Source organism: Pelodiscus sinensis, chromosome 1 (genome assembly GCF_049634645.1).
Source record: "Pelodiscus sinensis isolate JC-2024 chromosome 1, ASM4963464v1, whole genome shotgun sequence".
NCBI classification, from domain to species: Eukaryota; Metazoa; Chordata; order Testudines; family Trionychidae; genus Pelodiscus; species Pelodiscus sinensis.
The window spans coordinates 118,250,288-118,263,084 of NC_134711.1; the positions used below are offsets into that span (position 1 = coordinate 118,250,288).

A 12,797-nucleotide genomic window follows, 5' to 3' on the forward strand; every position below is an offset into this window, starting at 1 on the left:
CTACAAGATGATGAAAACTAGAAATGGCAGATGGATTTTGGAATTGGAATTTCCATCCATTTATCCTATCCTGGGCGAGATCTGATTTTTCTAACTATTAGTAAGGCTACTGTTTAATCACTGGTATTTTTAGTACAAGTTATGGACAGATCACAAGTAGGAAACAAAAAGAATTATGTTGGTGAACTGTCCGTGACTTGTACCATAAATATCTCCACTGAATATCTGGGGAAGCCTGTGGCACCAGCTGTGTGTGTGTGTGTGTGTGTGTGTGTGTGTGTGTGTGTGTGTGTGTGTGTGTGTGGAGGGGAGCCCTTGTGTGTGTGGAGGGGAGCCCTAGGAGGAGACTGCTGCTGTGGGGAGGCCCAGAGGCCAGTAGCTGCTCAGCCACCTCTGGGACCAGTTGCATCGGCAGCTGCTTAGGCATTCCCTGAGGCAAACTGCCAGGTGCTACCAAGGCTAGCTGAAAAGCCACTCCAGCAGTGGCCGATGTTGCTGTCCCCAGGGCTGCCTGAGATACTGGCTTTGGGGTCATCTGCTCAGGCAACCCCAGCCACGCTGGCTGCTGCAGAAGTCAGAGAAGTCATTGCAAGCCATGGAATCCAGGACTTCCGCAACCTCCATGACAAATATGGAGCCCTAACTATAGTGATAGCGCTAACAGGTTCAGTTTGGGCACCGCCCCAGCTTGGGTGCATCATGGAATGATACATGAACCCCAGTAGAAATTGTACATCACAGAGATAGTGTCCCTGCTGGGGCTTCCCAGCATAAATGAGGACTGAGCCTGATGGCTACATCCCTCATCTTAGTCCTGTCTGTCCACCTGACCAGACCCTCACAGGTCCTGTGCTTAGAGTTTGCCCTTGTACCTGACTGCTGTGCAGAGACTTAAGAAGGAGAGTTTTCTTATGCTCGTCTCCTCCTTTCCTATTTACAGAGCAGCTGCTCTCAATCTAGCATATAATTCTCTTTCTCTAAATGCCAGATGTTGCCACACACACACCACATGGCAGCTTTCCAGGTGAAACCCAAATAGTCACTGACTTGATGTGGTGATGAAATACCTTTTACATTAGTGAGTATTCCAGCTGTTACATGCAGCTTCCTTTATTAGAATGGCTTGCCAGTGCTGCAGGGTTATTAATGCAATTGTTCCATTACTCTTAGGGTAGCTGAACAATATGCATTGTGATTCATCCTTTACCCTATACTTACAAGACAGTGATTTATGGAAACTGACACTAATGGGAAGGAAAAGCCTGAAAGCTGGACGTGTTTTTAATTTATTCACCCACCTCTTGTGAAAAAGTCACTCAATTTAGATCAATCTTTCTCAAGTTCTAGGTGTGCTTTGATATTTTATTTAAGTGCACTGCACAAAATAAACTGGCACATATTTGAAACAAAAGACCCAATCCTACTTTGACTCTGAGCTTGAAGAGAGGCCAAAATATGATAACTACATTAGCTGCTTTTGTTCTGTCTTTCTCTATTTAGCCACAGATCCGAGGATGCTCACAGTAAATTATGCTTTTAATGGCACCATCAATCATGCAGCATGGGAGCAAAATGTGTTCTTTAAGGGAAGAAGAAGAAGAAAAAAATGAAAACAAAAAAAAGAGAAAGACAACATTATCTGGCATCAATGTGCCTGTTTTCCTCTGGGGTTGTGTTATTAGATAGGATCACCTTCCACATGTTTAAAGAGCCATAAACAGCTGAAGGAATGCAGCCAGTCTCAGAGAGTTATGTTTAATTTTTCCATATGCTTCTTACAAATAGCATGCTTGTGTTGTCTTCACTTTGTGTGTTATTTCAAACAGGAAGGATTGTGATTGATGGAATAGACATTTGTAAACTGCCCCTGCACACTCTCCGTTCCAGACTCTCAATTATTCTCCAAGACCCCATACTGTTCAGTGGTTCCATTCGGTAGGTATTGATTCTCACTTTAAGACTTTTAGGGTTGAATAGGGTGCGCCTGAGAGATGGTACTATAGAAGTTGCTATGGGATGGGGTGATATGCAGAGGAGGGGACCTTAAATTCCTATTGCTGGTTCTACAGTCCTTTCATAGAGCTTAAGTAACATAATGTCATATTGTGGCCTAGGAACAGGCCAGCAGGCTGGAATATAACAATAATTTCTGGATCTTTGTCACTCTTGCAGCTTTAATTTGGATCCGGAATGCAAATGCACTGATGATAGGCTTTGGGAAGCTCTGGAAATTGCTCAGCTGAAGAACATGGTCAAATCATTGCCAGGAGGTCTTGGTATGTCCAAACAAAGCCAAGCATCCAGGGGTCTATGCTGATCCATATAAAAGAGCCATAACAGAGAGAAAGAGTTTGACTTTTTAATGTCTCTCGGTAGGACAAGAAGAGTGTACTGTACAATGCATGCTATACTTTGAGCCTCCCGTAATGTATGGAAAGCACTTGGGCCCAGATCCTAAGATGTATTTAGATGCTTAACATTAGATACCTAAATACCTTTTGGGATCTGGACCCTGCTGAATATTCCAACAGTATACCAGAGAGAACAGATGTGCTGTGCTGCCGGCTGATGTTTAAGCTTTCGACTTCAGTGAGATATCGATGTGGCACATCAAGAGGTGGGGTGGGGAACCAGTTGTCATAGGATTAAAAGCTTTTATACTGGTCTTGCAGCACTTGCAGCAAGGGCACTATTTGAGGAGGCAGGGAACTGAAACACCATCTTCCCCCTCCCACATTTTGAACAAAGACACTGCTTGCTTTTCTTCTGCCCCTCCTCACTAACCAGGAGTGAGTGAAAGGAATGCATGTAGCTTGCTTTGCTTACTCCTCTTACCTCCCAACACCTCCCTCCCCACACACACACATGCCCTCACCAACAGGGAGCGAGAGGAATGCAGGCTTATCAAGCAGAACAAAAGGCTCGGCCCATGCAAACTCTTGCTTGGCTCCTGGCTGAAATCAGGAGCAGCAAAATGAGAATCAGAGCTCCAGAGATAGTTCCATCTCTTGATTAGCAAGAACAGAACTGCAGCAGCAAATGCAAAACACAAATGGTCTGGCTACACTATGGGACAAGATCAAATTAAGATACACTACTCCAGCTACGTCAATTGCATAGCTAAAGTCAAAGTACCCTAACTCATCTTTTGGCGTTGTCTACACAACAGGAAGTGGAAGGGAGAGCTCTCTCGCTTCAACTTCCCTTCCTCCTCACAGAAGCAGGACTTAAGGCATCAACCAGAATGCCCCTCTCAGTTTGAATTAGTATGTCTTCTCTAGACCCACTAATTTGAATGCTGGAAGATCGACAGTGTCAATCTTCTCTGTAGTGTAGACATATCCAAAAGCGACAGCAGCAGTCACATTGCTTGCTTGCCTCCTTTATTCTCATCCCCTTACCAGCCAGCAGCTAAACCTAAGCAGCTTCTTCCTGCCAACGCTCCCTTCTCCCTCTTCCCCCGCCCCCGCGCCCTGCCTCAGCTACAGTATTTGGAAAGGTAACTCACTCTTTTTGCCCCTCCCATCTCTGGGCTGGCTGTTCTTTGCTCTACCAATAGGAATGCAGAGATGTATCTGGCAGAGCCAATAGCAGGGCCGAGAGCGTCTCCAGACATTTTTTTTCAAATTCATTGAAACAAGCCAGATGGAGATGGAAGCTCTGTGCTTAGGCCAGAAGACAATCGGTGCAGATTTCATCCAGAATTGCCCCTCACCGTCACATGTTGACAAATTACAGTGGGTGGCAGAAGCAAGCCCCTTGTGACACCAGTAGACAAAGGGCTGCTCTAAAGGGCTGCAGAGCTAAAGAATGACCCCTGGGATCTTTCCCTGACATCAAGGAACAAACACTGCTTAAATTACACTTAAAACGCCCTATTTTTTCCAACTCTCCCATTTCTGGGGGCGTGGCAATACTCCATCATGACCATCTCTTCTTCCACTTAGTCCCACTTGTCTCTGAGAATCTTTTCAATGGGCTTTGGGTCAAGTTGTTAGGTGGGGCCATACAGGCTGTTAGACATAAATGGTGATTCCTCTGGGATTGCCTTGATCTTACCAAATCTCCCCAGAATTACACTTCTCAGTTCTAAGACTTTTCCCCAGAATTCCTTTGAAGGTGCTGCTGCTCCTTTCAGGGTCATCCTTAGGATTTATGGGTGCCCAACACAGTAAAATGAAAATGGTGCCTATATCCTGCCATACTGCCCTCCCCCCGCAGATAATTCCTCAGGTTATCCTGGGCCCTGTGGTCTTCCATGGAGGGAGGACCATCCCATCCATAGGGGCATGGGGCCTTGGGTAGTCACCCCAAACCATCCCATGGATGGGACAGCTCTGTCTAAGCCAGTCTGAACATATATGATTTGGCTGCCAAAATGTGTTTTGTTATATATCTATAGTGCCAACATCCATCATTTTATTATACCCTCTAGAAAGTGATTCTTTTTAAAGATATAGACAGTAGTTCTAATACAAAAATATTTAAATCAATAGATTGGGCTACTGTGGGGCTAAATTTTAAGTTACTGTGAGAAATTGACACAGCAGAAAATAGACCCAGGAATCATGCTTAAAGTTGCTTCTCCCTCCAAAAAATCTGAAATGGCACCCCTATCTTGCAGCAGAAGCTCTTTGAAGATCTAACAGCCATAACTCCTAATTATGTCACTGACCAAGCATTTCCCTTCACATTTCAGGTCTGGTTCATGAAGGAAAACCATTTATATACATTCCATATTTTTAAAAATAACACTAGATCTTCCCAGATATGTCACCTTCTTACTCTCTGATCATATGAGATGGTCTGTGGTCCTCATGGCGATAGTTGTGATCAGTTTTCTCAATACAACTTCATTCCAACACTCCTCAGAGACTATATTCATGATATTTTTCAGGGGTATTATTGATGGTTTAACAGCTATTCCACAGAGGTTTCTTGGTGTAAATTGAAAATAATTTCTGATATTGATTTGCTCTTTCATTCGTATGGCCAACAGAATAAAACACCAGGACAATAGCATTTAGAGGTTTAATTGTTAAATCTAACTATATTACAGATGCGGTGGTAACAGAAGGGGGTGAGAATTTCAGTGTGGGCCAGAGACAGCTCTTCTGTCTGGCCAGAGCCTTTGTTCGCAAGAGCAGCATTCTCATCATGGATGAAGCCACAGCTTCCATTGACATGGCCACCGTGAGTAGATCAGTTACATTGCTGCTACTTGATTGGCCTTTTAAGAGGCAAGAAGACATTGGAAGTTGAAGGGTCACGCTTTTGGGACTGTCTTCCCCACAAGCTGTCATTCATGGCGCCCAGGCAAGGGAGACTGATAACTCTGTTGTCTACCTTTCAGGTGTGGGGTTTAGTTATTTTGTTCTTAATTTTGTTTTCTGTGGTGTGGGGAGAAGGGTTTAAGGATCCTGCTGCAAACCTGCATTGCATCGCATCAGTGAAGGGATGAAATGCAATATAATGTGTGGTCCTGACTCTGGCAGTTAAAGCCACACGGTATGTCTGAAACAGAATAACTGAGGAGCCTTTTCCTTGACAGGAAAACATTTTGCAGAAGGTTGTGATGACTGCCTTTGTGGACCGCACAGTTGTAACAATAGCTGTAAGTATCAACTCCGACAGAGGCCCCCTCACCTTTCCTCATTCTTGCAGTAGTGGTACTTGTTTTTCACCAATAAAGTATTGCTATGAAGATAAAACTAAGACATGGGCTCTGTTTTCACCATTTTGCAAATAGTTGCTACCTGTAAGGTGGGCCAAGTGAAAACCCTCAGATCAGAACAACCAGGATACTGGAGTGGAATTTGACATCTGAATCAGGATCCCAGTACAAATTTTTCTGTTGAGCTCAATCTCTCTAATCAGCTCAAATTAAAACACTTGGTTCTATTACCACCAAAGCTTGGGGGGCTAGTTCAAAATCTAGATTTTAAATGTATTGCTTAGACCCATCTCTGGTTTCTACAGTTGTGATATGAATTATGACTTTAAAAGCTTTACAGTGCAGTTTCTCAAATTGGGTGATTCTCTCTGCATATGCCCTTTTTTATTACTATGGTTTAAAAAATTGAATAGGTGGAAATATTCAAATCTCAACAAACAACAAAAAATGTTTTTGGCTAATTGTAATTCTCCCCCTCCCCCCCCCCCCCAACCTCCTTGTTTGTCAATCATCTCTAGATACCAATGTGTAGGTCAGCACTTCTGTATGTATGTAAGATCCCTCTGGCACTATTGTGCCTCGGTCCCTTCTGTTTTCCACCAGTGACTCCTCTGGGCTGTAATACTTTGATCTAATTCTGATTGTTGGGCTTTGTGTGGAGGTGGCAGGATAGTTTTTAGTGATGTAAAAACTGTGATGTAAAAAAAGCAAGACTATGGGCAGGCCTGCATACACCCTTTCTGCCAAGCAATCTAAGGTGTGACTCTACAGAGTGCCAGTGTGCCATTGGAACAGGGGATGGAGGGCCAGGCAGCTTAGTGGTTGGAGTACTCCCTCTGTGGTCGAGGTGCCTAAGTCTTTAAGGTAGGATGGGGAGACCCAGGCTCTTCCACTACTTTGGATCCCAGCCCAGGATCCTGTGTAAGTCAGCCCTGAAATAAGCGATCTCCCAGTGAGCATCTACGTCCACTGCCCTGGGCTACTTCCTACCATTGTCCCTTTACTGTGGGGCATGGCCTGCTATAGTCCAAGTTGCAGTAGCAGCTTATCTCTAGTAATGCACCCCTCATGGACACTGGGTGTTCCCCTACTGCAGTCCCAGGGTCCTACCAGTCAGGCAGCCATAAATTTGGTGGGGTCACAACCCCAAGGTCCTTGTCCTTTGGTCACCCATGTTCTTCCAGGATGGGTGCTTCGAGGCCTCTTTCTCTTTGGCCGAAAAGATGGTTGTTGCTTCCTGGTGGCTGCCAAACTAGTTATTTCCCTCAGGCAGGGAGGCAGCTTACTCTGACCGCGTTGCTAACCAGCCCCAAAATGAGTCAGACTCCCTTCTTTTCTTCCCCCTCCAGGCCTGGCATTGGCTGCAGGCATAATGGGGTAGCGCTAGCTGGGCACAATGGTTCTTTTTAACCCTTTCTGTGATGGTGGTTGATTTCTCTGCTTCAGTCACAGCCATATACTTAGGTCCATGTGGATCCTGCTGACCCCTAGTACACTTGAACATACTGCTGTAAATGCCACTACATTAATGCTCCCTAAGGGACATTTAATGTGCAGTAACAGGGCCCCCATGAACAGCTAGAATGTGCTGTGCTGGGATGCTGTAGATGTTCATCACAGTCTGCCGTATATCAAGTGTTTGTGTAGACATGCCCTACGAGATCTGGTGCTTCCTTTTGTCCAAAAACTGACTCTACAGTATAAATACGAAAGTGACCTTAAATTCCACCCTGTGATATGCTTAGTTGGTAGACACATGTTTTGTGTGTGGAATTTTTGCTTCAGCAGCTGTTTCACTTACTTTGTCTGGGGTATGGTCGAGAGGTTAGCACATGAGGCTGAAGTCAGCTCTACCGGGTTCTGTTCTCAGCTGTATTGGTGATTCATTGTGATATCTTAGGAAAAGCACTTAACCTAGCCCATGTATAAAGTGCTTTAAGAACCTCAGATACAAAAAAGCATAAGATAGTAGTAACAAACAAATTCCCATTCATAAAACTGTCACTCCCATTCATATCTGATTTATACTATTTCTTCTCCTAAAATACTGCTTGTCTATGGCTTTCTGTTTTCTACACAGCTATTTGAAGAAAAATAACATTTGCTTATAATTGGCTTTCCTGTTCTTCACCAAGCATTTTCCTTCTATTGACTTCACATCCTTTCTTCCTTTATGGCTGATTCTTCCATCTCTTTTTTCTCCCTCCCTATCTGTTCTTCTTTTCAGCACCGAGTGTCTCAGATCTTGGATTCAGACCTTGTGTTAGCCCTTTCCGATGGTTTTCTAGTTGAGTGTGATGCTGCTTCAAACTTGCTCCTCAAAGAGGATGGCCTGTTCACCACTCTGGTGAAGACTAACAAGTAGATTCTCTCGGTCCACACTGGTCGCAAGACTTCTGGCTCTCCGGTACCTACCTTTAGCTCTTCAGTCATCTTAGCTCTGCTATGACTCTGCTGCTCTGAAATGACAATTCAAAGGGCCATTCATTGTACTGCAGTATTTCCTAAGTCTAAAATCCTATGTTAATGACTGCACTAATCTTTAAAAGAGTAACTAATCTAATAACATATGAATATACATTATAATTAATGAAAGTAAATAATTGCTTTTTGCAACAAACATCTGAAATGAGTTGCATATCTCTATCCAGATCTTGGTGGAGATGGGTCCACATCATAAACAACACTTTTGTTGGCAGTCTCAGAAAAGAAGCCAAGGACTGAATTAGCCTGGAAACAACTACTATCTCACCCCTACGGATGTACCTCCAAACTGGGTTTAATATATACTGGCAGGAGAACATGGGGGAAACTTACACTACCATTGTTCATATTCTGCGGTTAAGTGGCAGCGTTCATTCATTCTCCATCACTGTCACTCATGCACCAATGCTCAATTCACAAAAACAAATACAAAATGCATTTAAAATAAAGAAGCATAAACTCTTAATGCTATTGTTTCTGCTTGGATTTGATGCAGGACACATAATTTAGCCCAAGTGTTAAGTGAACAATTCCCTTGCTAATGGCCAGATGATACAGATTAGTGGGATAAGCCTATGACTCTCAAACTTTGCAGATTACTGAACCCCTTTCAGGAGTCTTGATTTGTCCTTTGGTATCCCTAAGTTTTACTGCAATTAAAAACTACTTGCTTACAAAATCAAGCACACAAAAGTGTCACCGCACAGTCACTGAGAAATTGCTGACTTTCTCATCTTTACCATCTCATTATGAAAGATCTCAGGTGGAATATAAGTAATTGTACTTACCATTTCAGTGTATGGGATATAGAGCACTATAAACAAATCAGTGTCTATATGAAATTTTAATTTGTATTGGCTTTACTAGTGATTTTTATTTGGTCGGTTGTAAAACTAGGCAAATATCTAGCTGAGCTGATGTATCTCTTGGAAGACCTCTGCCTAACCCTAGGTGTATTTGTACCCCTGGTTGAGAACCACTGGTGCAAGCCTCAGTCTTGCCTGACATGACAAGTCCAAATCACAGCAATGCCAACCTAGCCCTCAGCCCTCTTTGGCACACAAATTGGGGTCCATGCAGTGTGTGTGCTTTTAGTGCAAACATGTAAATCAACACCTCATCTAATCAGCACGATACAAATACATGAAAATACAAATGGTACTTTAATGAGTGCACTTTGTCTGGATACTTGATCAAGGCCTCCCAGAGAGGAAGGTGTATATCAGAGGTCCTATATAAAGATAGTAGTAACAAACAAATTTACCTATATAAAGCAGGGTTTATTCCTGGGACTACACCCATGAGTTCAGTTCAGAATGACCCATTCCATAGGGCCCGATCATGGCAGGTAGTGAGAATGAATATTGAGGGTACTCCAAGCCTCTTAGGAACTATTCATCACTATGGATACATCTAGACTACAGGCTTTTATCGACAGATACTGCATCCAGTTCTATAGACAAAGCGAGCTGCTTTGTCGACATGAGAGTGTAGACGCAAAGGACAGTGTAGATGCAATAATGCCTTCTGTTGACAGAACTCTGTCGACAAAAGGCATTATTCCTTGTAGAATGAGGTTAACCACCGGCGACAAAACTGCCGAGTTCTGTTAACGTTATGTCGACAGAACTCGGCGGTAGTGTAGACACAGGTATAGTTTTGTCGACAAAAGTTCACTTTTGTCGACAAAACCCTGAAGTCTAGACACACCCTCAGGGACTCATCCTGCAGACACTCAGGAATATGCTTAATTTAACATATCTGAGTAGGCCCATTTTGTTCAAAGGGGCATCTCACATACAGAAAGTTAAGCAACTGCATACATATCTTCAGGCTAAGGGCCAGAGTTTGTCAAGTGCTTTAAGATTCTTGGGATTAAAGTTGCTAAATAGGATAGGACATCATCCATATCTCCCGGAAGACAATAGAATGCTTACCGCTGACTTTAATAGGGATTGAATCAGGTACTACATGAAGGCTGTTATCTTACAGAGACTTTCCATGTGTTTTTGTTTTACCACAGCATCGGGTTCACACTATTCTGACTGCGGACATGGTCATTGTGATGAAGCGAGGGAACATTTTGGAGAATGACACACCGGAGAACCTGCTATCTCAGGAAGATAGCATCTTTGCTTCTTTTGTCCGGGCTGACATGTGAAGGGTTGCTAAATCACATGGTGTATTTTTAATAGCTGATTTTTAAACAAATGAAATCCAAATATTTTCTATTCAGTATAGCATCACCTTAGCCTTTTTAAAGGTTTCTCTCTCCATGTGTCTATCTTTAAATAATAAAGCCCATTGCAATCCATGTATGCTTCAAAACTGTGCCAAATGCCATTAAACTCCTCCTCTCTCCCCACCACACCCACATTTGCAATGGTTTGATTTCTTAGGAGTCTGACATTTTTTTGGGGAGTCACCAATGGTGTTTTAAACTCATGTAATGAGCAAACACATTTGCTGCTATTTGGAATGACAGATGTTACCTTAGAACCAGTGATCCACATGGTTTAATTGGTTCAGAGAGCTTAAAGAGCTCCCAGGTGTAACCCACCCTTGGGGAAAAAATAAGCTCCTGATGGGTGGTGTGAGCTGATGCATTCCACAAACAGACTTTTCCTGCCAAAGTATCTTTGTAACTAAGGATAAAAAACTTCTCTTAAAAGCATAATGTAGCAGCATCCAAAAACAGAAATCCTCCACTTCAATATACATGCACTAGTTAGAAAAACGCCATCTTTTAAATGCTATGGTGGTTACCATCCATGGCTATCATAGATGCTTAGCCTCTTATGTTATAGTGGCTCTTGCTCTCTTTTTGGTATGAATATGTTTTTTCATTACATGCTGGTGTATTGTACGGAGGACACAGGAATCTGCTCTTCCCAGTGGTGATGGCAAGACAATATCAAAGTAAAGAGCGAGGATGTTATAAAGTAAAAATGAAGCTCAGTATTTTCAAAGTCTGATGTTAGGCTCCTAAATCCATATTTGGTCTGTGGACTCTTAAAAGTCAAAAGGCCCAAATCATCCCTGGTATAATTATATTGGCTTCAATAGGCTTCCATTGGGGATGAATTTCATTCAGCATATTAAGGTTCACTATTAAGGTTAATATAGACTTGGAAGCCTGGCTGAAGTATTCCAGTTAATATGTAAGGTCTGAGCTTGCATTCAGTCTTAACCTTTTTGTGGTGTTCTCTTATGGCCCTCCGTTTCTCCTCTCTCTCCCCTCAAAAAATAGTCTTCGCATTTCTGCGACACTTCTTAATCACATCCTGAGCCCAAGAACATGATTTTCAAAACAGGCTAGAGGATTTGGATAAATCCGAATGGAAGGTATGTGTCTAAATTCCTTGTGTGCCTTTAAAAGTCTCAACTGGAGATCTCTCTATAGCGGACTAATATTTAGGACTAGATTTTGTACTTCCCTTTGTGCACATAAATCCCACTGTACTAATGGGAATTTTTCATACATTCTTTCAAGGGCAGAATCTGGCCCATAAGCTTTTTTTGTGGGGCTGATACTATTCAACACAAATCATATTTATCCACTAATGTATGTCCAGGAAGGAAAGAAGAGTGGTGCTATCATGACCTATTTAATAATAACAAAAAGTAGAGAGAAATTGGAGGTGGGATGTGATAAGTGATCTCAATAGTTGAGACTCTGAGGTGTTTAAGATCTGCATTCAAATGTTGCAGATTTATCCTGATGATGTAAGAGAAAGGAAGTGGTATAGCAATTTACTAGTGATCCATCTTGACTATTTGAAATGAATATTTGTAGCTTGCTTAGCCAGCCCAAAGAAACTATTCAGTAACATTTTCTGAGGAGCACCACTTCTGACAATTCTTGTTGTTTGTTGGATAAATTCACTGTGTTGAGCTCTGTCATGCAAATAAATAAATAAATAACTTAAGCAGATAATTCAAGAGCATGTTTATTCTGCAGGAGTCCAAGAGACACAGTCATCCTTGGCTTTATTCAATTGATGCTGATGAGCTTATACTACAGAGGAAATGGAGTCACTATGTTTAGACTCAATATTAAGATGAAGAACCAAGAGCTTTGCTGAACACATCCATTGATTTAGATGCCTATGCATAGAGCACTGCAAATCCACAGATATCCGCAGGTATCTACACTTGTGGATGTGGACGTCCACAGCTCATTTTTGCAGATGCAGATACAAATTTTATATCTAGAACTTTGCAAATTTGTGGATATCTGCTTTATATCCACAGATATCTGCATCCATGGATATCAGTGCCCAATTATCCATGGTTTATTTTTTCAGATACAGATGCAGATACAAATTTTGTATCTGTACAGGACTCTCTGTATGCAGTACAACACTTTTCAAATGATCCAAACCAATTGCCTGGGCAGTAAAATCCTGGCTCTAGTGAAGTAAATGGCAAAACTCCCACTTGACTTTAATGGGCTAAGAGTTCACCCAGGATCATGTAAAGCATTGTATGAACAATTCACATAACATTCCTACTATATTTGATCCCAAAGTCATGATGAGGAACACAGAGTGGATTCTTGCCTATATAATCCCTCCACTGCTATACTATTTAGTGGATTCTTCCTTTTTAGTATGTGAAGGAGGAAATCATATGTAAT

The 12,797-nt window shown here is 42.3% G+C and overlaps 1 protein-coding gene across 11 annotated transcripts in view; it reads left to right on the forward strand.

The window, feature by feature from the left end:
- ABCC9 (ATP binding cassette subfamily C member 9) overlaps window positions 1–12,102 on the forward strand; it is a 132,149-nt gene extending 120,047 nt beyond the window's left edge. For 7 of the 11 annotated variants that reach the window (XM_075898383.1, XM_075898389.1, XM_075898363.1 and 4 more), the window contains 5 exons: window positions 1,827–1,935; window positions 2,173–2,276; window positions 5,060–5,193; window positions 5,552–5,614; window positions 10,182–12,102. In XM_075898383.1, the coding sequence (XP_075754498.1) occupies window positions 1,827–1,935; window positions 2,173–2,276; window positions 5,060–5,193; window positions 5,552–5,614; window positions 10,182–10,319 (548 nt within the window). In that variant the 3' untranslated portion in view covers window positions 10,320–12,102. Of the gene's footprint in view, window positions 1–1,826; window positions 1,936–2,172; window positions 2,277–5,059; window positions 5,194–5,551; window positions 5,615–7,901; window positions 8,082–10,181 lie in introns of all 11 variants that reach the window. The other 4 variants (XM_075898373.1, XM_014572614.3, XM_014572616.3 and 1 more) reach the window with 1 other exon arrangement.
- Window positions 12,103–12,797: the final 695 nt, after the last annotated feature.